General features: G+C 36.0%; 1 protein-coding gene across 1 annotated transcript in view; it reads left to right on the forward strand.

Moving 5' to 3' along the window:
• TFAP2D (transcription factor AP-2 delta (activating enhancer binding protein 2 delta)) overlaps positions 1 to 24,984 on the forward strand; it is a 58,041-nt gene extending 33,057 nt beyond the window's left edge. Inside the window, exons 7-8 of the mRNA XM_004673562.1 lie at positions 5,254 to 5,367; positions 24,598 to 24,984. Coding sequence (XP_004673619.1) covers positions 5,254 to 5,367; positions 24,598 to 24,817 — 334 coding nt within the window. The 3' untranslated portion in view covers positions 24,818 to 24,984. The remainder of the gene's footprint in view (positions 1 to 5,253; positions 5,368 to 24,597) is intronic.
• The last annotated feature ends 2,816 nt before the right edge of the window (positions 24,985 to 27,800 follow it).

A 27,800-nucleotide genomic window follows, 5' to 3' on the forward strand; every position in this document is an offset into this window, starting at 1 on the left:
AAAAAATGGATTTACAACTCCTTGACAAAAATTTAAATTAGCTCACAATGCATAAAACCAAAACTAAATACTACTTCTCTCCCCAGCTGCAATATCATGGAAGTCTTTTTATAAATGTAGGGGATTATATGGGATACCTGTCACCCAAAAGACATGCCAAAGACACTTGAGTGTCTTATTAGGGCTTTGCTCTGCTTGTAACTTTCAAACACATATGTGTAATATCAAATTTAGGATATGTTTTTCCATGCTCTTCTGAGAATACTAGATGATGTTTTCATCTTACTCCGAAGGCATGGAAAACAAAAGGTAATACCAAAAGGAGATGAGAAAGGGCAGAACAAGGGGATAATGGAGAAGGAAGAGCAAAAAGAGGTAATGAAGATTAAGAGCTAGGAAAAGAAAAAGATAAGGCAAATGTGAATTTTGTCCTTAAAGTTTGGGCATAAATTTTGTGTGTTGCATGCTCCTGAAAACTTGCTAACAGAAAAACCTAAACCTGTATTTTTTGCATGGTGGATCTCTTGGGAATCTCCTCTTCTACTTGGCTTGTATTCTTTCCTCTTTAATTTCTTGACCCAAATGGGAACTTCATCAGTCATGCATTTTCTTCAGAATGAACTGAAAGTACATATAGTTAGTTTTAGTCCTCATACAATCTCAGGAGAAATGTGAAGACTTATTATAGATCAAGAAGGATATACACTGCTAGGAGTCAGGTAATATCCCCCTGGGGTTCCCAAAGCATGGTATGATTCTAGCTAGCAGAATCATATGGGCTTCTCAATAACCATTCCCATGGGATGACTGAATGACATGATCATCCAAAGTACAAATTGCCTAAGAGGAAACAACTTCATATTTTCTACTTCAAACTTTCTTGGTTATGGTTTCATCACACATATTCTAAAATTTTCACTCCATAATCCAGAGACATCCTCCTTCTTGCCCTCCCCTCAGGAATAATTCTACAACATCCCACTAATCTCCACAGAAATGCCACTATTAGCACTTGAAATGCTGAGTTACCATTTTCTTAGGAGCTCTCATCTTTCATTTCAAATATTTTGGAGCCTGAGAACATACATATTGATGCTGAGATTTCATTTTCACAGAAGTGTTAGAAGAAATTGAGGGGAGTAAGAAGTACTTCCATGTTTGTCAAAGTTATGCTGAGAAATCTATTTTAGATTAGTGGTTTCAATTAGGGAGTAGTATTTTTCTTTTATTTTGGATTTAAGTAATTCTGTTATTTTAGATGATGTTTTGAAATTTGATTTCATAAAATATCAAGAGAACATGTAACTTTTTTTGGTTCCTCTGAGCATTTGTATATTATTAAATGTAAAGCAAGAATTAAATTCACAGTAATAAAATACTAGAAATTAAGAGATCGCTTTTATAATTTTTGTCTTTTTTGTTATTTATATCCATCTCACCTAATTAGACAATGTGAAGAGAAAATTAAAATATCAAAGACAACAAAGTCATTAAAAACAAACACCATAGGAGCAGACAAATTAAGAGATGTGTAGGAATAACATGCTTTTTCTGAAACTTATGAATGGATTTAACACAAACCCTTAGCAGGTCTAATTTTCCAAAAGGGGAGGCCCTGGATATATATATTTCTTTTTAATAACATAATAGTTTATTTTACATCATTTTGTGCCTTCTCTAGTATATAGCTGCTCTTTTCTTTCTGAATTATTTCATGATCCCTTCCATCCATGTTGCTGCAAAAGCCCTGGATATTTTTAATTAAAATGCTCAAAGGCGAAATTAAGTAGACTACAGATATCTCAGTCAGCTCAGCTTTGTGACAATTGTTATCAAATACACACACCACACTCTTGTAAAATCCCAAAGATATTTTTAATGATTTATTTATTTATGCATACAAGAACTGGGGTACAGGCCAGAGGGCTGGTGGGTGAGAGGATTCACCAGAGGCAGAGTGGGGAACAGAACAGTACTGAAATATACTGCTGAGGCAGGTTCAGGAGATCTCTGCTACACCATGTGGGTCACCTCCCTGGCTGGTCATCGAACAACTCCTGCAGTGGCTGTAGATAGCTTCATAGTACTGCACTTTAACACGTTGTACCACTAGGGAGGGCCCAAAATCCAAAGATTTTTGGAGGTAAGAACCAGTTACTGATCTGTTTTGTCAGACTGGCTTACATATTTCTTTTGCATTGCCTCTAGCAATAGCATGTCCAATTACTTTTAATTTGTCAATTATACCATAATATGGACCATGGCATTAATTAAGTGCTTCCTAATTCCTCTTTATTTCTAGTGTTTTGTTGTTATTATTAGGTAATCATTTAGGAGAAAAAATAGAACTGAGTAAGACAATTTTTTATTCTAAAAATGTACTGAAAAAACATTTATTTGATTCACCGTAAACAATTAAACCTCATCTTTGAGTTCAGAACTAAGTTTGCTTAACGTTTGGCCTGCATTAGGGTAAAGCAGAATAGTTAACAAGTTTTAATTGTTTCCATAACATTGTCAAAAGGAGACACATAGAACTTTAAATTCAGACATCAGCTAAAAAATTGTGTCCTTAAGGGCAATGACGTAAGTGATAAAGTTAGAATTTATGATTCATCGAAGATCATCTTGTGTTACATAATTTATGTTACATTTTGTTTTGAGAAGTAAAAGTATATCTCATGAATAAAATTTAAATAAGAATGAAATTAGTTATGAAAATAATAACTCACTGTCATAATGAGGTGATGATGGTAATTGCCTGAGGGGGGCTCTATATTTGTCATCTGTTTTGACGCTTAAAAGTTGCCCTAAGTCAATGAGTTAAGAAGCAGAATCAAAAATTAAAGGTTGAGAACTCAGAAACCTCTTGACAATTTCATGTGTGGTACAACTGAATTGTTTAGCCTGAGTTGATTTTTTTCATGCTTTTCCTTATTCATCATTAAGTTTATTAATCCTCGCTGTATTTTTTTTACAGAATGGAGGTTGATCTGTCACCTTACAAATTAGTTTATTCAATTACACCAATACTTTTTGTATCTTACTATAAAAATTAACGAATTTCACTTGTATTTTAATTTTTAGTGTATTTTACTGTACTAGGCATAATGATAGATAAATTGATAAAATAAAAGATATAATGATACAAAATTAATGATAGAGCTAATGATACCAGTCTAATATTCTTTTCTAATAATTAGATCACATTGATGACCTACCACATAGAAATTTATATTGATAGTTGTAAAAATTATGGCATGAGATTATATTCATTTTGAACTAGAAATTTGCTAAAAACAAAAATGGCAATATTACATTATTACAAACCCAAATGACAGGAAATAAATTACAATGCCCCATGAAATTGTATTGAACATATACTTTAAATCATTACTCATCTCTTAAGATACAGGCAATATACCTGAAAGTCAGCCAACAGTTAACCTCAGATCAGAACAGAAAAAGTAAGAAGTTCAAATGAAATATTCTCAGTGGAAGTGGAAGTACACATGCAGAGATGCTAAAAGCCCGCATTTAGATGCCACACCTCCTCTGAGACAGTAGCTGGACCACAAGGAGTATTCTGTTTGACTTAGAGCAGATAAGGGCCTTCCTCTCTTTCTCCTATCACCTCTTTGGCTTTCACCTGTGTTTAAAATGATTAAGGCAAAAATCTTTAAAATGACAAAATATTTCAACACTAGCAATAAACGAGGCTCATTGTTCATAGAAGGAAATCACAAATGAGTTTGAAATACATTTTAGGCAAACTAATAACAAATAAGTCTCCAATGACTTTAACTTAGTAAAAAACTATTTGTGCTCTAAGACACTTATGCACATTTTATTGGTTAATGGTTAATGGTTAATGTACAGATGTTGTAGAGAGGGATTAGTGCCTCTGTCTATGAAGTGACATTCCCTTGGAAAAATTTGTATCTTCTGTTCTTGTTTTGAATGCACTGATAATTACAGACAGGGCCACGTGATTGCATTTTGTGACTATTAGAAATCTGTACAAAAACCTAATAACTAACACATTATCCCTTACTTGGAGTGGTCTTACTTTAGGGAATGGATTCTTTTGAGCAATTCCTTGTCATTCCTTTGCTTCCCTCTGCAAATACTGAATTACTTGGTGTTTTGCTGTTTTTCAAATAAGCGGTCTTCTTTATATGTTTTGCTTTTTTTAGAATGACATTGTTTGGCCTATGTATCACAAGTGCTTTGCTGTTATCCAAACATCTACAAACATGTACAGTAATGTGGCAATTAAAACTGAAAAAAATGACCAGAAATGTAATTGTTTGACATAAGAAAAGCAGCTGAAAAATGTTGTTAAGGGGATTTATTGCAAAAGACCACCTCACAAATAACATAATTACTTTGTGAAGCTAGCTAGTGGTTAAATTGTGGGTAAGTGGTTATTTCAAATATCAAAATACGTATTTATCTACGAGAGTCAGAATTATAATAAAATATTGGGGAAAGGAATTTTTCAGTCTAACTCATGGCTCTAAAGTAATTGTAATTTAAGTTTGTTTATAAATATGAAATCTTCCCTGTAAAAATCACATTTTAATTTTTTGATTTTTTAAAAGTAATATAATAGTTTATTTTTACATGATTTTGTACCTTTTTCCATCTCAGTTGTAATCCCCGTGGGCTTCCCATTACCAAATCACCCATGTGCCATCACCATAGCCCAGTGCACTTTCCCTCCCACCTCCATTTTTTATCCCAATCCCATTCCCCACTCCACCCCATGTCATAAAATGTGTCTATCATCTCCCCTCCCGCCCTTTTTCCCATTCTTTATACTCCTGCTATGAGAGAAACCATCTAGTATTTTTCTTTTTCTCTCTGGCTTATTTCACTAAGCATGATCCCTTCCAGCTCCATCCATGTTGCTGCAAAAGGCATGAATCACATTTTAATTTTAAGGTTATTATTAGTTGTGATCATTTCCAATGTATTTTTTTCCCTTTTCTGAATCTATGAAAATTCACCTTACAAACAAACATTGTTTTGTCAGTGCCGATGGAGGTTATTCATGTGGCATTTGAGAATCATTCTCTAGTATTAGAGAGCCAAGTGGGCATTGTGAACTTTATGTGAAATTTTGGGGTTCCTACACAATTTTATCTAACCCTGTTCTAAAAGAGAAAACAAGTATTTGAAAAAATACCTTGGAATGAAATTGAAGCCCTTTTTGAGAGTACAACTTTAATTTTGAATCTTTTATTTTAGACAGATTTGTAAAGAATTCCAGGACCTCTTGAGCCAGGATAGATCGCCACTGGGGTCCTCCAGACCCACTCCAATTCTAGACCTTGACATCCAGAGACATTTAACACATTTCAGGTAAGACTGATTTTCCATTTTGCTTGAACTTTTTTTTTTATTAATTTTTTAAACTGTCTTTGTTAATCCAGAATATAAAAAATTTTTATGACATGCTCATTTACAGATACTATTTACATACCCATACTATTAGAATAAACTGGAGATTTTAAAATTCCAGTTACCTAAGATCAAATTGTAAAAATAATTAAGGCATGAAGCCTTTTAGAGAAGAAAATGTAATATCTTTTTGTGATTAATAGGGGTTAGTGATTTTGAAGACAAGCTCCATAATTTCAAATAATAGCATTTTTGGATGAGGATTCTGAAATCTTTTAAATAATTCTTTATTTTGGTGAGGTATACTGTTGAATATCAGATATGGATATACCACAGAAGTTAGTGGGATAGCATAGACTAATTTTCCAGAATGTATTAATAATTTCTATCCAATTAGAAACTGCAAATGGCGTTCATGCAACATATTTTATAGAGTCCAGGATGTGCTATTGAAAACATGTTTTAAATTTCAATTTCTGAGACACTTGAGGGAACTCTTTCTTTTTTTTCCTGGTTAATTTATGCCTTAGGTGCAATGTAGAAAATAATGTAATAATTACTGAGGTATCTTCTAGTTTTAAGACTCCAGAATTCAAATGCCTACATGATATTTCCATCAGTATAAAAATTATTTTTCCTTTAAAATTATTATCATTTAGTTTAGAACACAAGGCTAAGGCAAAATAAATATACATTAAAGTTTGAAATATTTTCAGCTGTAACGCTATTGAGGGGGTTACTCCATTATATAAAACAATGATATTTAAAGTATTCTGAATTTTATCAGCAACTTCAGAGACTTTTAAATAGAATGTTTTATTTTCCATAAAGTTGCAGTTTTCCTTAAAATGTAATAGAAATATCTCTGAAGATTAAACTTCTGATTTATTTTCTAAAAATGTAAGATATATATATTTCACATGACTTTTCTATTATACTCAACTGGGTGATGGTAAGTGTAATAAAACTGGGAGAAAACATAATTCCCAGAGTTGAATAGATGATACTGAAGTAAATAGACCTATTTTCATACTTAGACACTCTCACACATGAGCTGGGTTGTTTGGAGTGGGCATGCTTCTAAACCTCTATATCCCCAACTTTTAAGTGGAGTAAGAACTTCTCTGTTATAGAGTGGTCATGAATTAAATGTGATAATATAAGTAACATGAATGAGTAAGCATTCAGGAGGGATGTCTTGTTTGCCACAGATCCAAGTTTAAAAGATACAGTTAGCACATTTTAATTTTTTCATAACAGTTAATCTGTAAGCAGCTTAAATTTTTCAGGTATTTTTTTTTAATTTATAAGGCATAAATAACTCAATTATGCCACCTTTTCAAGAGCCACCACAATTAGTAAACCGTATTTTCATTTGTATACACATTAAGGAGATATAAATAGTACAGGGCTCAACTCAGAACTTAGTGATTTTATATAAATTTGATTCTAGATTTAAGGGAATTGGTTACGTTGCAGATTTACTCAAGGGGAAACATAACTTAAAATACAGAGAACTGGCATGTACACTAAGTTGATTTCCAGTTACAGGTGCTGCAGCCTTTATTGGGCAAGGAGTTGTCCCTTTCAGGCTCAGAACAAAATATAGCATCAATGTGTAAAGTGAATATCAACACAGTGTGAAATAAGCAGGCAAATCATTTGTTTGCTCAGTACAGGCACAAACTGCTAAGTTGTTAATACTTTAGTGAGCTGCCATGAAACTCTTTGGAGAAAACTTTCTAAATTTGAGGTATATGTTGCCTCCATAGGCTTTAGGTGCTCTTATCTATGCCCTATCCATCTCGCAGAATATGTTAAGAAGTTTATACCTGGCAACATAGTCACAGTAACAACAATTGGAAGCAAATAATCCTATCTTAAAACATTTTAATGTACTTCATGCTTTATCTAACTAAGCAATGTTTGTAGAATTAGGTATTTGTTGATAGTATATTTTGATATAAAAAATGCTTTCCCAGTTATTTTGCTTTTTTAAAAGTTTGCCACATTTTTCATTTATTGGCTTGAACTACATTGTAGTAGCCTTATGAAATCTGGTTTCCTAATGCAAGGTAATAAAATAATTGATATTACTTAGCCCAGATTCATTTTACAGCAAATCCCCTAAGTTATCTTTTTTTATTGTGGCAAAATAAAACACAGCATAAAATGTACCAGTCTAATCATTTCTAAATGTATAGCTCAGTAGTGTTAAATATTTCTACACTGTTGGGCAGTGATTCGGCAATGATTTTTCATTTAGCAAACCTGAGACTTCCTAATGACTAAATAATTCCCTATATCCAATCCACCAACCCCCTGGCAACTACCATTCTTTCTAACATGAATTTGTCTTCTCTACATAGCTCATAGAAAAAGAATCATGTAGTCTTTTTGTGACTGCTTATTTCACTTAGCTTAATGTTCACAGGTGGCAGTATGGTCCGCATCTGTCCTTTTAAGACTGACTAAAATGTGGTGTTTACACCATATTTTGCTTATCCATTCTTCCATCAATGGAGAGTGTTGCTTCCACCTCTTGGTCTAGCTGAGTAGCAATACTGTAAACGTGGATGTGCAATTAGTTTTTCAAGATCCTGCTTTCTATTCTCTTGAATATATACCGAGAAATAGCAGTATATCATGCATTGAGTCCATTTTCAATTTTTTTAGAAATGACCTTACTGTTCTCCATAGTGATGGCACCATTTTATATTCCTGCCAATAGTATTCAAAGGTTCTAATTCCCACATGACCTTGTCACTTGTTATTTGCTAGGGTTTTTTTTTATTATTAAAAAGTTTATTTTTACATCATTTTGCACATTTTTTTTTTCATCTCAATTGTAATCCCCGCGGATTTCCCATCACCAAATCACCCCTGTGCCACCACCATAGTCCCGTGCATTTCCCTCCCTTCCCCCCCACCCCCTGTTTTTGATCCCATTCCCCACTCCACCCCCACAGAATGTCTCTGGTCTATGGTTGTTCATTATTTTTGTTATTTTCTCGCCTTGTCCATTATACTCCTGCTATGAGTGAAACCATCCGGTATTTTTCTTTCTCTTTCTGGCTTATCTCACTAAGCATGATCTTTTCTAGCTCCATCCAAGTTGCTGCAAAAGACATGTGTTTCTCTTTTTTGGTTGCTGAGTAATATTCCATTATATATATGTACCACATCTTTCTAATCCAGTCATCTACTTTTGGGCATTTGGGCTGCTTCCATGTTTTTCCAATTGTAAATAAAGCAGCAATAAACATGGGGGTACAAGTATCTTTTTCAATCAGTGTTTTTGTGACTTTTGGGTAGATAGCTAGGAGTGGGATTGCTGGGTCATAGGGAAGCTCCATGTTTAGCAGTTTGAGGAACCTCCAAACAGTTTTCCATAGTGGTTGTACTAGTTTGCATTCCCACCTTGCTAGGTTTTTTTAATAGTGCCTATTCTAATGAATATGAGACAATAGCTCCTTGCTGATTTGTGAATTCTCTGATGATTTGTGATGATCAGCATATTTTTATATGCTTGTCATCTTTGGAGGGAAGTCTCTTCAAATCAGCAGCCCCTTTTTACTCTGATTATTTGCAATTTTGATGTTAAGTTGTAGGAGTTCTAGATAAGTTCTGGCTACTAACCCAGTATTAGATATATGACTTGCAAACATGTCTCTCATTCTATAGGTTACCTTTTTATTTTGCTAATTATGTCTTTTGATGCAGAGAAGTTTTGGTGTGGTTCCATTTGCCTATTTTTACTTTTTGTTGACTGTGCTTTTGTGATCATACCTAGGAGATCCTTGCCAAATCCAATGTCATGAAACCTTCCCTAGGTTTTTTTCTAGGTGTTATGTAGTTTTTGGTCTTATGTTTTAAGTCTTTAATACATTTTGAGCTAATATTTGTACATGGTGCGTCTGACTTCATTCTTTTGCATGTCTTAACTATATTCTTTCATCAATCTAATGATACATTATTGATACTTCCAATTAAATCTCACATTGAAGCCTTTTTTTTTTAAAGATTTATTTATTTATTCATATGGAACTGAGGTACAGGCCAGAGATGTGGAGGGTGAGAGGATTCACCAGAGACAGAGAGGGGAGAAGAACAGGCAAATCGAGGAAGTACACTGCTGAGGGGAGCAGCAGACGGGTCAGGAGAGGTCTGCCTCACCATGTGAATCTCCTCTAGGGCAGGTGGGAATCGAACTCATGTGGAAGTGGCTTTAGTTTCTTAGTGCTGTACTTTAACCCGCTGAGCCACCAGGGAGGGCCACATTGAAGCCTTTTTATAAATATCAAATGTAATTGTTTCTGTTGGCTTCTACTATACACTTATTAGAGGAAGACTTGATAGAACATCTTAATAGGACAATCAAAAAAAATAATCAGCTTCTTGCCTGACTTTGAAAAAGACTCCTCACTTTATAAGTTTGTGCTGGAACCATGACCATCTCTCTCAGAACATTTTTAAAATCTCAAGTACTTCAGTACATTCTTGAAGATCTGATTCAATAGGTCAAGTCCAGGATTAGACTTGGGCATCCGTTATTTATTTGTAAAATTCTGAGGTTGATTCTGAAAGGTAATTTAGGATATTTCCAGACTATTATTTTTTTTTCTATTTTGAAAGATAAACCATTCTCATTCATTCTTTTAAAAAAATTACTTATTTATGCATACAGAACTGGGGTACAGGCCAGCGGTGCAGGGGTGGTGAGATCAGGCAGAGTGGAACAGGCAGATAAACAAAGTGGAACAGACAGATAAACAAAGTACATGGCTGAGGGGAGCAGCAGGTGAGACAGGAGAGGTCTGCTGTGTCATGTGAATCACCTCTGGGGTCGGGGATGGAAAACTCACCCTGAAGTAGTTGAGGCTTCCTTGCAATGATGCACTTTAACCAGCTGTGCCACCAGAGAGGGCCCTCTAATTCATTTTTAAAGTGACACTGAGAACTATGTAAAGTTTTGTCTTGCACATTAATGTATTTTAAAGATTCTCCATCTAGTTTTCTGGTGCTAATCTAAGTAAAATGTGTTACTCTGAAATGTGCCTCTTTCATAACTTCCAACTGACAGAGATAACTTTAATTCTGACAGAAGCAGAAGCTCAAGAGAAAAATGAGTTAGAAAGGTAACATATCACATAAGACTTCAAAACAGTCAGTCGGTACAATCTGATTTTCCACTATTCTTTTTCTGGTGCTGACTAGAGACGGAGAGATTATGATTAGATAGACCTAGAGAATATGCTTAATTGCTAGCATCAACTTGTGCTAACATCTTATTTACTCAAAATCTCCTATCCAATGCAGACCTCTTGAATTATGTCACTGATTTAGTGGCTTACAAACTGTGGCTTACAGATTGAATATGTCCAAGTAATGACCCAGCCTTCCAAAGCACAAATAACTACTTCCAGTTGTCTGTGGCAACTGACAGATAAGGGTGCACTGGGAAACCCTCTACTGTGTGTAGCAGTGACCCTCCCCAAGCTTCACAGCCTGAAAGCTGCTTTTTTTCCATCACAATGACAGGAGGCAGACTTATTCATTATTTATGATTTTCTGAGTAGCACCAATAGTGTATATTACTGTAGAGGACACAGCAGACTCCAAAACAACTTCTGGATGGAGAAAGAGAATTGATTGAAATCTGCAGAAGACCTTGTTATAGGGCACCCCAATTCTGTTAGAGGACAAGGGAGAGAGAGGGACACCCCTGAAGCCCCAAAATCCTGCCTGCTCTAAGTGGGTTCTGCCATCCACCGCAAGAAGACAAAACATATAAAACTTTAATGAAAAGGGACTTTAATACAGCGAATATACAATACGGAACACAAAGAATATAACTTCTAAATCAAACACCTGAAGTTACCCATCCCCTCGTGGGCAAAAGTCAACCCAAAAGGGATTGGCCCAAAGCAAGGCCTGAAAGCCTGCCACAAGACTAAAGCACCTTCTGGCCAGGACCCATGGAAAAAGGTCAGAAATGGCCAGACAAATCTGGGAGGAAAAAGCAAAATCAAAATCAATATAAACACTGCCATAGTCACCTCCCTACAGGTCTCTCACCCACATCTGCCTTAACCAGTCCAAGGTCAGGAAACAAGCCCGGTTTCTTCATCACATGCTTGCTGCTCCATGTGGCTTCCTCAGGTATCCTGCTCCTTCTCGATCCTGCTTCATTCTCTCTTTTCTCTCTTCTCCTTTTTCTCTGCTCAGCTCCACCCTCCTGCCCCTGGGTGGGGCAGGAAACCTGGAACTTCCCTTTTTTCTAGGGACCACCTTGTTACAACCTGAGGACAGGCTTCCCATAAACAGCAATGGCAGTTAGATCTAGATAGCATATGGGCTTTCATGGACAGAAATGATTTAGCTCAGATGGAAACTCAGCCCTCATTTTCTGAAATATTTGGAATTCCCATTTGAGATTTCAGGAAATCATGACAACTTTTTCTTTATTTTTTCTTGTTCTAATAATGGCCTTGAATCTGAAGTAAGGCAAAAGCATATCAAACAAATAAATAAGGGGAGGAAGTTAATTATCATTAATGCTCAGTTCAGAGAAAAGAGTCTAGCAGAAAAAGGAGAAAGTTTTCTTTCTCCACATCTACCAGAGAAGACTAAAATTTTACTGTATCTTGAATTTTAGTCTACTAATAGCACAGCATGAAGCAAAATGTTATCCTGACCTTTAGGAACTTCAAAATATGGAGCACAGTTATATACAGTCTTATAATACGAGAGATTTTTATCATAAAAGGTAATTAGATGCAGGTAATTACCTGTGTTGACTGGCAAAGTCTTTTGTCTTTTATCTATCTTTTTGTCTTTCTATACAAATCACATAGAATGTGCCCAATAAATATATGTTTGTAAATATAGATTATGATAACACATCAGGTGTTGGATATATCCTTCACTAGTTTATTCCCAGGACCATGGCATTTTTAATGGATTGGGATGGGGAGTGAAACAATGTGCTTAATTCTTCTTAAAGTATAGTGATGTCAGCCCTCCCTGGTGGAGCAGTGGGTTAAAGCACTGCACTGAGAAGCTAAAGCCACTTCCACATGAGTTTGATTCCCGCCTGCCACGGAGGTGATCCAAATGGCGCAGCAGACCTCTCCTGACCTGCCTGCTGCTCCCCTCAGCAGTGTACTTCATAGATCTGCCTATTCTGCTCCCCACTCTGTCTCTGGTGAAGCCTCTCACCACCCCTGAACCTCTGGCCTGTACCCCAGTTCTGTATGTACAAATAAATAAATCTTTTTTTAAAAAAAGTATAGTGATGTCAAATCTTAGAAACATACCCACCTACTACTCTCATAATGCTTTGTAAGTAAGAAATGTATAGGTTGAAAAAAAAAGAAGAAAGAAATGTAAGGACAGTCCCAAATATCTGTGTGTTTGTCAGTGATTAAATTTTCTTTATTGATTCTCAGTGTTGGGAGGCCCATTACATTTCCCTTCACTACTTAGATCTTCTCTCCAATGTCCCTGTCAAATTGTCATCCATTCTAGACTTGTAAACTTCCAATGAGGGACTGCTCTTTTCTTGCCATGACAACCCTTCTAACTCGGAAAACTCTATTAGATATGCCTTCCTTCCATTGAGGTAGCATCTGTCTCTCTACCATCCCACTCGTTGGGGAGCCTTACAGTTTAATTTTGTTTCCCTCCCAGTTGCTCAAAGCAGCTCTTGTGGCTCTGAGTTTTGTCTTTCTGGGCTATTCACCGCCATTTTCTTTCATGTTCCACATATGACAAGCATTCCACTCCACTCACCATGTACCAGCTGGGTGTTGTGCTCTTGGCTACATCCTGCAGAGAGGATCTGTCTTAGCTTAAATGTGAGCCTGTTTCTTCTTCTCCTAGGAGCCTAAAGTTTGTGTAGCTTTTGTTTTTTAGTTTATTTTCTTAGCCTGTGTAAGTGGTAGGGAAGGTAATCAGCAGTGGATGATTTTGAAATCATGCACAGCTGATTGTTATAAAAGCATTTTTAGTGCTAGAAGATAAATGAAGAAATTTCAATGATGTCCCGAATTCCATGAGACACTCATGTGATAAATTACACAAGTAGACTAGCATTAAGATAGAAAGTGATTAAGCTTCCTTTAGGATATTCTGCCAGTTCAAGAGGCCCTCTAAGTACATTTATTTAAGAATATTGGAAAGAACAGGCATGGATTGTGAAGTGAAATAAAAAAAAAAAAAAACTTCATTTCCTTTCTGTAAGGCCAAAATTAAACTTTAAAACTTTCACTTAAACACCAAAAGTGAATGTCACTCCTAGAGGCAAATAATCGTATTCACTAGTTATTAAGAAAAGATAACCTATCTTACATAGGGGTAAAAAGTTTTCCTAAAAGTAAAACTTTGAATAGTACAAATGTAGGCTGAAAACAGGGAACAGTTTTTACTTCCCTCACTGAAAAGTGATGAACTGCTTGTTTGAATCTACATTAAATTATATTTATTTAACATTAAACACGAAATTTAAGAATTAAATCAGATGCCAATATGTATTGTACTTCACAAGTTGCACAGCATCAAACTCAAATACTGCAGCAGATATATAAATAGAAGCACCTTCTGCAGGTCATTGATGAGACTTTAATGGATTTTTAACTCAGGACATAAAAGACCTGTATAGTAAGTCCTGACCCAATGTCCTTGAAAGGTTCTCAGAACTTCAAGCCAAAGGATTTATAACAAAACTCATTTTAACACAGCTAATTAATATAAAAAAGAACTAAGTCCCCATGGTATATTTCTGCTCACAAAAACATCATCAAACTTCTAAATAGAGACCAAGACATTTCAAATACTAGACATTAACTGGTATCCATTCATTTTCCAATGACATAATCCACTTCAGGGGAACTGGGTTGTCTAAGCCCATCCTGGGGCAGACCCCAAGGAGGGAACCAGTCCTAGACCTAATACTCACCCTCTTCTGTTGCAAGGCACGTCTCACAGACACATGCTCAGAGAGGGAGGATGTACAGGGGATAATAATGTGTGCATGTTTGGAATGTGGGAGGAAACTGGAGAACATGGAAAAATCTCATGCAGACATGGGGAAGACATATCAATTCCACACATACCGTTTTCTGTTCAGGAATTGACTTTTTTCATCAACATAAGAAAATGTTGAACTAAATGACACTATCCAAGGACTGGTTGTAATCAAGTAGCAATAAAAACAGGGGCAACTCTTTTCTAATAACACATTGTAAACATGGGCTGAAAAAAAAACCATGTGAGAGTAATTGACTAGGGAAAATGCAATAGGTTGGGAAAGAAAATTAGTAAATTTTCTAAAAAAAGTAATTTCTATCATTGTTGGAGATAGGGGAATTAGAAGAGAATTTTAGGGAGACAGTACAGAATTGTAGAAGCACTTGTAATAAATGTTAAAGGACTTAGTTCAATCTTCTCTTGGTTACCTGCTGGAATCAAGGATTTAAAGCAGACATTTCACCTGTCCAGCCTCTGCATGTTTGTCCTTCAGTAGACACAAACTGCAGAATCTGTAAATCCTCCAGGTCATAGATACTTTGCCTCATTATCAATTTACTGCTCCATTTTAAGAGATTATTTATTCTGTGTTTCCAGGTAAACCGATTCCTTCTTTTTTAAATTTTTATCAACCTGTTTGTTCACTTTTAAAAATCAATGGTTTCATAAAATTTATCTTAAAAAAGAATGAGTCCTAACTTTAACATTTCCATTCTCCTATTCCAACTAGAAAGTGCAAATTGTCTAATAGAAAGAAATAGAAGATGATTAATTTATTCCCCCAAACTATTCCCATTTGAAAAAAAAAATAGGGTGCAGTTGTCAAAAAATGTCTTTTGCTTCAAAAAGTTGACTTGAATGTAATTGATTTTGTTCTCTCCTAATGTGTATGCAATGATTTTATCCTTAGCCTCTTTGTAATGAGTTGGATTGAAGTAAAATGGAATCACAAGGACCCATTCATTCCCCTTTGGGCATCAGAATAAGTGGTAGAGAAAGAGCAGGAGGAATGTGACCATAGGGCAGCAAAACTTCCACTCTGACAGATATTCAGGGCAGTCATTCACACTTCTCCAAAATGAGTGTTGTAGAGCACTATCCCCTCAAGGTACACCTTGAAAATCTTTCTTGGTCAAATGCTTTGTTTCAAGAAACCAAGATGATTAAACTCCTCTTGAAGTACTTGGGTGCACATTAGCATATCAAAGGCTCCCAGAGCTCTTTTTGAATGGGAAGAATCCTTAGTCCCAAGTTTCAAAAATTTGATCACAGAAACTCTTTCCTCAGAATACCTCCTAACATCCTGGGGGAACTAAGATTCTACAGAAAGTTCTTGGGGGAAATGCTGAAGAAGTTCATCCTCCTCCTTTTCCCAGACAAGATATAAGATATAGTTGTTAGATATTATTTCTTGATCCCATGGGAATACATCCAGTTCCCTAGCCACATCAAGACCAAGTATGAACTGTTTTTAAAAAACTACTGTTATTTGGAACAGGGCAGGATAAGGAGCACCCCAGAACCCCTGCCCACGTTAAATAGGTTCTGCCATCTGCCACTTTAAGACAGAATATGTTTTAGTGCATAAAACCTCTAGTGGAAATGAACTTTAATACAATTAGTGTGCAATAAAGAAAAGGGAAAAAAATATCCTTCCAAATTAAGCACTCTCCTCTCCTGGTGGGTAAAGGCCCAGCAAAACAGGGTTAGCCCCATACAAGCTTTGAAGCCTGAAAGCCTGCCACATGTCTAAATCACCTTCTGTGGACCCATAAGAAACAGTCAGAAACGTCTGGAAGGAAAAGAGCAAAATCAAATAAAAAAGAAAGCTACCAAAGTTAACTTCCACATTGGGTCTCTCACCCACATCTGTTTCAACCAGTTAACCGCCAGGAAGCAAACCAGCTTCTTCACATCTCTCTGCTCCATGTGTCTCCTCCAGGTCTCCTTCGGGCTCTCTCCATCCTGCTTCCTTTTCCAGCCTCCAGTTCTTTTCTTCACACATCCTTGGGCGGGCCAGGGAACCTGGAATCTCCCCTTTCCCTGGGGACCACTCTGTTACAGACCCATCCCAAACCAATTAAATCCAGATCTTGTGCACACACATTGCTATTTTTTAAAATAAGCTCCCACAGTCATCCTATAGGTATCTTGGACTGAGAACCATCAGCTGAAGGTACCATGAAGCATTTATTAATGCTTCCAAAGCCTTGCTAATGAGTAGATTTCAGTAATTTCTTGCCACCAGAGAACTATATGCCATGATTATGTACCTTAATTAAATTCCAGTTTTAAAAGTGTTGGGACTATGAAATAGTATAATCTATGTAGAATAAAACACAATCTGCCAGTTCCCTTTTTTTCTATTTCCCATCCAGTTAGTCTACAAAGAGTGGATGCTATCACATTCTGGGAGGAAAAGCCTCAGTTACTTTCCTCAGGGTGAGGGCTCTCTCCACGGCCTGCATTCTGGGGTTGCACAGCTTCAGAGAGACCTAGTACCTTATCCTTACAATAAGGAGACAAGGTTTGGCAGAGAAGCTCCACAATCCTTTGCTGATAGTCCCCTGGGCCTCTTCCCCAGCCTTCTGCCCTCCGTGGTTGTTCTCATGTGTGAAAGAAGGCATTTTTTTTCTGGCTGTCACCTAAAACTGTCATCAGGAATACAGACTGAGCCTCAGACTACATTTGGACCTAAGCCTATAGTAGCTGAATAATCCAGAAGGAAGGAATAGGAGGCCCAACTTCCCTTTAAATTTTGCAGCCTGCCTGCCTCCCAGAGGCTAAAAAGCAGAACTGAGGCTAGTAACAATAGCATCTGTATGCAGTCTGAGGAATCGAAGATACCTGATAGCAAGCACCCACTGGAATGATGTAATAAAACAAAATGATAGAAATAATAGCACAAGCTTTTCCAACCCTCTCATAAACCTAATGAAGCAGGAGAAAAGTTTGATTATAAAATGTATCAAAGGTAGAAAGTTGAAATTTGACAAAATGAAATCAGCTTTTACTTCAATTACCTAAATGATAGTGACAGTTTTTTTTTTTCTTGATTTTTAGTCATTCAGCTTGTAGCATAATCATATGTGCTATTTTCAGGTTAGCAGACCACACTGAGTATCCCAAGCATCAGTGTCAAATGCTAATGAGACTTCTGTTTTCTTTTCAAAACATATTAAATCAGTGTTTGTTTAGTAGGTGGAAAAGGATGTGCAGATCCAACCCTGTTGCTAAGGTAGGAAGAATCCAGGGGAAGATTCCACAGGAATTAGCTTTAGGCTGTGTTGTAGAAAAACCGCTTTAGTGGTTTAATTTAAATGAATTTAGATGAATCAATTAAAGTAATGAAAAAGCATTTCTGAAGGACAACTAGAGCAATGTGAAAATAGCTTTATAACATCTCTCTACCATACACGAAACGAGTGAAATGTAAACCATATTTGCCTAGATTAAGGAAGTAAATGTTCCCTGGATAGATGTTCATTTAGGATCCTTTGTGAGTTTCTATTCCAAGTAAGCAGGAAGCAAGCATGAACCTTCAGTGATTTTTAAAGATAAACACTTAAGGACTTGTCCACAAACAGAAAAAATGCACTTAACCAAATATCACTGGGTGAGAAAAAAATTTGTGAAAGTCCTACTATGTATACATTTCCAACTAGGTGAGCAATTGTCTAAGTGTAAGCCAATAGCAAAATCACACAGAGACATACAAGAAGGTATTATAATTTATTCTCTTTCAAATATCAGTCTCTTCTACCCTCTATTACCTTTTTCATTTTTGATCCTCAATTTCTTCATTTTTAACCCCAGAGATAGATTTCCTGTTTCTAATTTCATACAAGGAGCAGAGGGTTCTAATAACTAGAGAAAAGAGTTATAACTGTTACTATATATATATATATATATATATATACTTAAATATATATATTTAAAGTATACATCACTAAACCTTATTCAAATCAATTCAATTGACTAAGGTTAGGTTGCTACCTTTTTTTTTTTTTTAAAGATTTTTTATTTATTAATGCATACAGGAACTGTGGTACAGGCCAGAGCTGCGAGGCTGAGAGGATTCACCAGAGACATAGTGGGGAGCAGAACAGGTGAATGTACTGCTGAGGGGAGCAGCAGGTGGGTCAGGAGAGGTCTACCACACCATGTGGGCCACCTCCAGAGCTGGGGATAGAACTCTGTGGCTTGCTTCATCGTGCTGTACTTTAACCCATTTGTGCCACCAGAGAGGGCCCAAGGTTGCTACCTTATAGAAAAGATAGTGAAATCAGCACAAACACAATCTCCCTAGAAAAGGCGAGCCTCTCCTGTGTTATCTCCCCACTTGCTGAAATGTTATTATATCCTCTTGCTAAGTCAAAAAATTGAGATTCACAATCCAGCAAAGGGTTACTCCCTTCCTGAAACGAACCAATTTGAAGAAATAGTTTATGTTGCAGAAACATCCTCTAGAGAATGCTAATTGGGAGGTCTATCAGAGTAGGAGTTTTTAAAACCATGAATGGAATTAAGAAGAAGATGCATGTTAAATATAACTTACATTTCCTCTAACATCAGGTACCATAAAATATAACTGTCTGGATTTTCTCAGCAGGTGATTAGATTGCTCACAATCAGTTGTTACAACCTTTCTGCTCCTCAGTGTGAAATCAGTAAAAGGAAAATGAAATCAGTGAGCTGGAATCTAGTTAAAGGAGAAGGGGTGGAGACAGAATTAGTTCAAAGTAAATAGAGCTTCTAAGCCTGACTAGCTATAAGCCAAACCTAAAATTTTGATCTTTGCTCCGTTTAGTTTCGACTTACTGATTTGGTAAGCCTTTTACCTAAGAATTGCTCCTGAGTCAGCTCACTCAGTGTATTGCAAGTGGACATGATTTTCTTAGTCTTCCCTAACTTACTCATCATTGATATTAGCCCACATCTAAGCTTACTTCCATGTTAGGGGAGATCCAAACTGTGGTTCTGTTATCCAGTGTGGAAATTTTCCTTTCTATGTTGATGACAGTCACTAAGTTACAAATGCATAATGTCCTCAGTCCCATTGCAACTAACATGCTGAGCAGGGAAGCCTTGCAACTCTGCCCTGGGGTTGATCTCCACAATGACCACTGCCTGAAGTTCACACTCCCTTATCGGTATCCTTGCTTAATTAACTGTGAGGCTACCCAACTGCTGTTATCTAACTCACATTTCCCTCTCAATTTATCCCTTGTAACTGTGGGAGTTTTGGTCAAATGTATTGCTAAAATGCTATACCAGTTGTCCTGTTACTCCTTTAATAACCCTTTTATAAAAAGAGATGAAGTTCCCTACTAAGCCCATGCAGAAACTCATTGGCCATATCTATTTTAGAATACTAACACTTCAGATTCTAATTACATGAACAAATCAAGATAAATCCATTCAATAAAATACTTATGAGTAAGAAAAATAAATTAATTAATGGTTAACATATAACATGGATGAATTTTAGGATTATTAGATAAAAAAAAAATGTCACAAGTGTCTAAGACCTTATAGTTAAGCTTTGATGATGTTGCGGGGTGGAGGTGGGGGGGTAAAAACCAAAGGGATAAATATTAAAGGACATATTCCCAGGAGTTTGGAATAGTAAAAGTGAATTTACTGAAACAAGCATAAGAAAATTTTTTGGATTTGTAGTGGTCATTACAGCTTAAAAAGATTTTCCCAAAATTCAACAAACTTTAAATAAATAATGGTAAATATTATCATGTGTAAATTCAAAGTTGGGTAAACCTGATTTTATCTTATCTTTTTGTTAATGTTAGTTTGGACATTTTTTTAAAAATAGGAAAATGCTCAACTTGCATTAAGTTACTAGTAAATGAAGAAAGAAAGGAACTTTCTTAACCGGAGAAGAAATAGCTACCTCAAGACTATCTCAAAAATCATTCTTAATGGAGACAATTAGAAACATTTCCTTTAAGATCATGCACAAAACAAAAATTCTGTTACCACCATTTACATATGACATTGTGGGAGAATTCCTGCCCAGAGATGTTAGAGGGAAAAAGAGGTAGATCTGATTATATTTTAAGAAATGTGTGAAGGGAGTAATTAAGCTTAATAATCTAGCGATTCCTTTCGTTTCTCCCCTGCTTTGATTAGTCAGGAATGTTCCGCAGTTCCATTTCACTATTTCCTCTCCCATCTTCCAGGATTACCTAAGAACTCCAGTGTCTTCAGAACACATGCCTGTGTTTTTGTTACCTTGAAATAGAAGCTTTCTATACTAAAAAAAAAAAAAAAAAAAAGTCTCAACTTTATCAATTATGACATTCTCTAACTCTTTGAGAAGAAAGCAGCAGTTACTATTTAATCTTTCATTTGCTAACATAGCACTATCTGCTCTAGACCCTGGAACTGTTTTGGTTGTTTCTTTTCCTCATTTCTAGAAACTAACTTCCAACTGAAGCCTGTTAGTCTGGGTATCAGAGACTTCCCAATGAAACGTAGAAAGCATTAACCTTTCTTTTGTCAACCCACTTGTTCCATATTCTGAAGTCCCTGGAGAGCAGCAGACATGGTGAAACAGAGTATAGACCAAGGATAATGGCGCCCTCCTTCAGACCCACTTATTTTTGTCATTGCTGTTGATTTGTGGTTTCTAATTTTAATATTATTTTTATTAATTTTAATATACTTTTAAAAAATTTGACTATACATGTGATTATCAGTTTATAGCAGGAATCCAAACCATGAATTTTTGGAGATATGTATCTCATATGCCACTTCTACTAGAATCTGGTATAGTTCTGTCTTACCAGCTGCTCCCCTCAGCAGTGTATTTCAGTAGATCTGTCTGTTTTACCTCCCTTTCTGTCTCTGTTGAATTCTCCTACCCCCCTATACCTCTGGCCTGTACCCCAGTTCTGATCTGCATAATAAATAAATCTTTAAAGAAATCTGGTATATGGATGGCTTCACTCATAGCAGGAGTATAAAGGACCAAGGGAGAAAATAATAATAGTGAACAACTATATACCAGAGACATTTTACAGGGGTGGAGTGGGGAATGGGATCAAAAATGGGGAAGGGGGAGTGCACTGGGGTACATGGGTAATTTGGTAATGGGAGCCCACAGGGATTACAACTGAGATGGAAAAAGGCACAAAATGATGTAAAAATAAACTATTACATTATTAAAAAATAAATAACTGTTATTATTTTTTTAAATCTGGTATAGTTTATCACATATGCTTGGGGTATCCAGCAGGCTCCCAACCTCTTTCCCACTTTAATGACTGAGATTTTACCCTCATCTGTCTCTTCCCAGTGTCATCTTCTCCTGGCTCTTGTTTTACATTTGTGAGGGACCTGTTATTTCTCCTTAGAATTGTAGTCATTTGCCCTTAATGATTGGGATAGGTTGTGAGAAATGCATTGTCATTTGATTTTTTTTTTAAAGATTTTATTTATTTGTACATACAGAACTGGGGTACAAGCCAGAGGCTCAGGGGTGGCGAGAGGCTTCACCAGAGATAGAGTAGGGAGCAGAACAGGCAGATGGAGGAAGTACACTGCTGAGGGGAGCAGTGGGCGGATCAGGAGAGGTTTGCCACGCCATGTGGTCACCTCCGGGGCATGCAGGGATGGAACTCATGAGGAAGTGGCTTTAGCTTCTCAGTGCAGTGCTTTAACCCACTGCGCCACCAGGGAGGACTGACATCTGATTTTCACAATGGGCAAATGTCATAGATTGTACTCACACAAACCTACACAAGCTTATTACACACCTATGATACAGCTGATTGGGACCAATGTCATAGAGGTAGCCTGTCACTGACCTAAACATATTTATGTGACAAGTGATTATATCACATCCTCCCACCACTTTTGCAAATTTCTGTCCTTTGACAAGATCACATCTTTCACAAAATCATAATCAAGGGACCAAGAGACTAGTTTCTTTCTTTCAACATTACCCAAGGAACTTTGAAGGGTGAATGGACATTAGATTGGCTGGAAAGATCAGAGATGACAAGCAAAAGCATGCAAATAGGAATGACTATCATAGGTTTGGCGATAGAGATGAAATAAGCCTGAAATAACCCTTACAAAAGTAAAATAACAGAACACATGATTATAATACTGAAGAAATGATATATGGGAAATGCAAATACAATAAGAAATTTAACATGACATTTATATCCTCTGTCAGTGTTCTACAGAAATTTTCAAACTGTGGTGTAAAGGTGACACATTCAGCACAGGGCCAGTTGTCTCTTTTACTTATCTCCTTGAGGATAAAGTTTTAGACATATTTGAATGTAGAAGAATGATTAGATTTTGACTACTTGTGTCAAATTACCTTGCCAACAATTAACTATTTAACCCTGGTAAATAGTAGACCCTATTATTATCATAAGTAATTATGAAATGCTATCTAAAGTTAATCTGACAAAAATGTTTACAAATGTCAAATAACTTGAGTATTGAACCTGGGGCTAAAAATAACATATTTCTAAAGGCAGAAGTGATCACCATTGTGAAAGATTTGTTTCACCATTATAAAGATTTGATTCTAGTTTGTTATCTTACATGACGTTAGCTTATTTTCTGACTAGGACTGACATTAAGCCTTATTTCTATTATTCTTATACTTTACTGTAGACTTTAGTTTATTTTTTGTCTCCTTCTATATGTTACTATAAATGTACCTGTTTTGTGCACCTGTTTTGTGCTATGCACCTGTTTTGTGAATGTGTGTGTGTTTTAATGATTGGGATTTCCAGAATAGCATGATGTTCCCAGAAATCCTTTTAATTGTCCTGTGGCTTCACACTTGTTCCTGTGTCATACTAATATAATATTAGATTACTTTAATTATTTGGAATCATAACCTTAGCGAAAACTGCTAAAAAAAAAAGCTATTCCTTGAATTTAGTATCATCATCTCCTAAATCCTTTGCATGGATTAATATAAACAAGAACTTCATATGGTAGACCATATTATTATCACTACACATTCTTTTAAAACCTCATTATCTGTGTCCTAGAGATATTGTACCATAACAGTGGTAACTGGTTAGTTAACATATTTTGGAGGATAGTACTATCCAGCTTAAGAGTTGCTAAAGTCAGAACTATAATAACCTAGACCTTGTAAGCAGTTAATGGCTTCATTTGTTGAATGCACAATATATATACCAAGTTGTACATATATTTTTTATAGATTAAGCATGTTTTTCTATATTATTATAATAATATAATACAATAATCATTTCACTGACAAAGTGATGCAAATGAAAAACCCGGGCAGTTTCTGCTCACAAGAAGGGTGAATCTATGCTTTGAATTAACCTATTATAGATGACATTTGTCATGGTTGAAATGGTCACCTATGCTGAGGTTGCCACAACACCCCCCATACTTGTTTATTAGTTATGAGTAGCCATTAGTTAGCTTTTAAAACCCAAACACAGAATGCTTACCTAAGAGAACTTTCTTTTTCTCTTATCTAGGAGACTAAAGGTAAGTAGGCTCCTTTCCATCTCTCTGTTCTCACCCTGAAAGTAACTATTCTCATCTGCACAGCTGCATGGCTGTTTAGAGTAGAAGAAAAAGGCACTAGGGTTCCTTTTAGGCAGGTGGGAATCATTAACATCACTTTCCCTCATGTTCTGTTGTGGAGGTCAAGTCCCATGTCCACTCCTAGACATGTGGGAAGCCTAGAGATAGTCTCCAGTTGCATAACCCTATGTCCAGATAAAACTAGAACACTATGACGAAGAAAAAATGAAGTTAGAAGAACAGCATCGTCATGAAACATACCCAATCAATCCCAATTTCTTCCTGCCATCCTTAAAGAGACAATTCCCACACATAGAATGTGTATTTTCTAACTTTCATGATGCAATAGAGAATCAGTCATATGCTCATCCTTAATAATTACTGCATATCAGGTCTACTGATAACAAATCTTCCAAATCAATCCTAAATTGCCTATGGTCAAAATCAATAACCTGAATTGCATTTGATCTTCCACAATGCTTGGCCCCATGGAGGAATACAATGAATGCTGTGCAGTTGAATGTTCTGGATGAAATGGGGTGGGGAGAGGTGTTGTTCTATATCATATTGCACATCGTTCATCCTTTCCTTACCACTTCTTATTTTCAGTTTGATCACTCATGGCTTTGGGACTCCAGCAATATGTGCAGCCCTAAGCACTTTCCAAACAGTCCTCAGTGAAATGCTGAACTACTTGGAAAAACATACTACTCACAAAAACGGTGGAGCGGCAGATTCTGGCCAAGGACATGCCAACTCGGAGAAAGCCCCCCTGCGGAAAACTTCAGAGGCTGCTGTGAAAGAGGGCAAAACAGAAAAGACAGACTAGCTACATCAAACAGAATCTATTTCCAGAGAGTCTTGCTGCTGATATTTTTTCTAATATATATATCATTGAGGGTGATTAATCTTCAGTGGACCAAATCTCTACCCTCCCCCAACCCTCCATAAAAAAACAAAAATGGAAATGAAAAATGAAACAAAAAAGAACAAAACAAAAAAAAAGAAAAAAAAAGGAAACAGCAGTGTAACCATGTGATGAAGCTGTCACTTTTTAATTTTATGTTATGATAAACTCCTTTTGTGCACGTAATTTATTGTTCTGAATTCTATACATCACAGTTTTTAAGCACTTCTGGACTTGGAGAGGCAACACATGTTTTTTCACATCTAACTGACGCACTTTCTTATCCAACTATTTAGTTAGGGATCAGAAAGCATGACCAAACTGGAACCCACCACCAGTGCTTATAGCTCCCCCTTTTCTGATTTAACTCCCTGTAAAAGAGAGAGAAAGAAATTCTCTTTCCATTAGATAGGCCAATCTGGCAATCAATCCATCAATGAATGCTTCGAGAAGTGAAAAGAGCAGTCCTGAATCTTTGTGCTACAAATTGACGGTAATTCAAAAAAATTACTGTCTCTAACCTACTTAACTACCAGTGCCTTGGTGGTATTTAAAGATTCCAGAAGATTCTGTTCCCTCTATCTAGGACTATTCCCACCCACTATAGGTCCATTTTGTTTTTCCCAATAGTTTAGAAGAGACTCAGCAAAATATCAAAGAGATAAGAGATGAGCTCTTCTATTCATTCTCTTCACACCCCAGCCAAACAATTCAAGGATACAGACTGCACTCAGTGGGTCAGCAGGATGAATGCAGGAAGGGGTAGCTTTGCTACTCTTCAGTGCCCAAGGGATAGAAGTGGTATTTGTCTTGTCTGGAAAAGCTTGGTGACAGGAACCATGGTGTTTCTGGGAAGCCCTGCACGTCAGAGACAGGAGAAGACCCAGAGGTGGAGTGGAGGCCCCAGCACTATTGGCCATGACTGTCTGGTTAAAATGAGAGCCATTCTTTTTTTCCCTTTGTGCTTCTTCCACCTTCCCAGTAGCTGTGTTCTAAACCTTTTGAGCCACAGAAGCATTCAGGCCTTTGTTCAATAAAGAAAACAAAAACAGAATGATCGGAGAAGATTTTTGCTTTTAAGATGCTTCCTTTTCCAGAGCTTATTCTTACAGTTCCATTTTCCTTTAGTTAAGATGCTGAAAACAAGAGGTTCCTGGCTACAGATATCAGGGGCTAATTGAATGAAAGGTTGGTCCATTGAAACCTGACTATGTCAAAAAACCCCTATTGGTAACACATTATAACCTTTCTACTGTTAACAATTTTCAAACTTCTAAGCAAGTAAAAATGTAGGTCATCATTTATGAGAAAAAACATTTTAAGATAGGTAGACTTCCAACACTGACTTTAGCATGAAAATATTTTCTCATCAGCATATTTCAATTACTTTCTAAAAGTCAATGTCATAACTATAACTTCTTGGAGAATGTTAGTATTAATTTTAATTGAGGAGAAACTGCTCATGAGCTTTCGTGTAAAGATTGCACACACTCACACACGAAGATTTTTACCTAATAAGTCTTAAATTTACTTGACTTTAATTGTCCACGTTTTACAGAAAAGAATGAAAATATAAATATTTTAGAATGAATTCAAGTAACAGAAGACACTATTAAGGAATTCAGTAATAAAGGGACATTATACTCATACAGTAGAAGAGTTTAAAATAAAGAAATATAAAAGTACTGAATTGTGATTTCATGTGTTAACCTAGTTCCATTTTTAAACATTACCAGTATTCATGACTTCATGCTCTTGTGAAACAAAATAGAATAAAGCTGAGACACAGCTTCAGTGCCAGATTTCATCACAAGATAAACTGATAACATTTCACATGAAATTTTGCGGATTAAAAACTATACATATGAAACAAAAATGATGAATACTTCAGTTTAATGAGTAGTAGGAAGACTTATACAGATAATGTTGGTTACTAGTATTTCTTTAATGAAATTTCCACATCAACTTTATTTTATTTTTATTATTAACAATACTTATATATTTAATGTGGCATTTATGATATACATATCTGCAAGGTATCTAATGTAGTTTTATGCCAAGTCAAATATTCACCAATAATCTGATGAAAAATTAGATCTGGCGTATAGTACCAGCTTTCTTCTCCACCCATTTGTTGTGACTAGTTGGGGTTCTTAACACCTCAATGAGGTATTACTAAATATTAGCCTTGAAAACTAAAGTATTACTATAACTACAGTGCATATTATTTACCAGGATTTGGGGTGTCTTAAGCGTCTTAAATGGACAGCACCCGTCATTTAACTTAACCAACTATTAGGACATAAATGAATGGATAGACTGGTCATGTTTAGAGTCATTATTTATTATCATATTCTAATAGACATTGTTAACATACCAACTTTTGCCTTGTATATAATAGGTACTCAACACTTTTTAAATAAATGAGTAAATGAATATGTGTGTGTTCTTTGTCCAAAAATGGGTCAAAGGACATTTTACTTTTGATTTTTTTCAATACTTAGTGCTTCCATCTGCTTTGTTTATTCTATGATAATTAAAGATAATTCTTTTTATTTGAATAATGGAACATGTTCACTATAGCACATTAGTTCCATATAAATATATTTGATACAGAGCAATAAAGAAAATCAGGTAGGTATCAGAATTTCAATACATGTTAACTTATCATTAGTATCATAGTTAAGGAAGATACCTCACAAACTCCACCTGATTTTGAGTATTAGAAAAAGTAAAAGACAGTTAAAAGCTTTTCAGATTACTACTTGCTCAGAAAAAAAGTCTAAATCTCTCCTACATAGCCAAAATAAATGATGGCAATTAATGTAAAATTTTATATTGATGAAAGTCGGAGTCCAATTCCTAGAGAAATACCAATTTTAATGCCATCACCAGCCTGTTATTC

Source organism: Condylura cristata, unplaced genomic scaffold (genome assembly GCF_000260355.1).
Source record: "Condylura cristata isolate star-nosed mole 26May11 unplaced genomic scaffold, ConCri1.0 scaffold00001, whole genome shotgun sequence".
Lineage (NCBI taxonomy): Eukaryota > Metazoa > Chordata > Mammalia > Eulipotyphla > Talpidae > Condylura > Condylura cristata.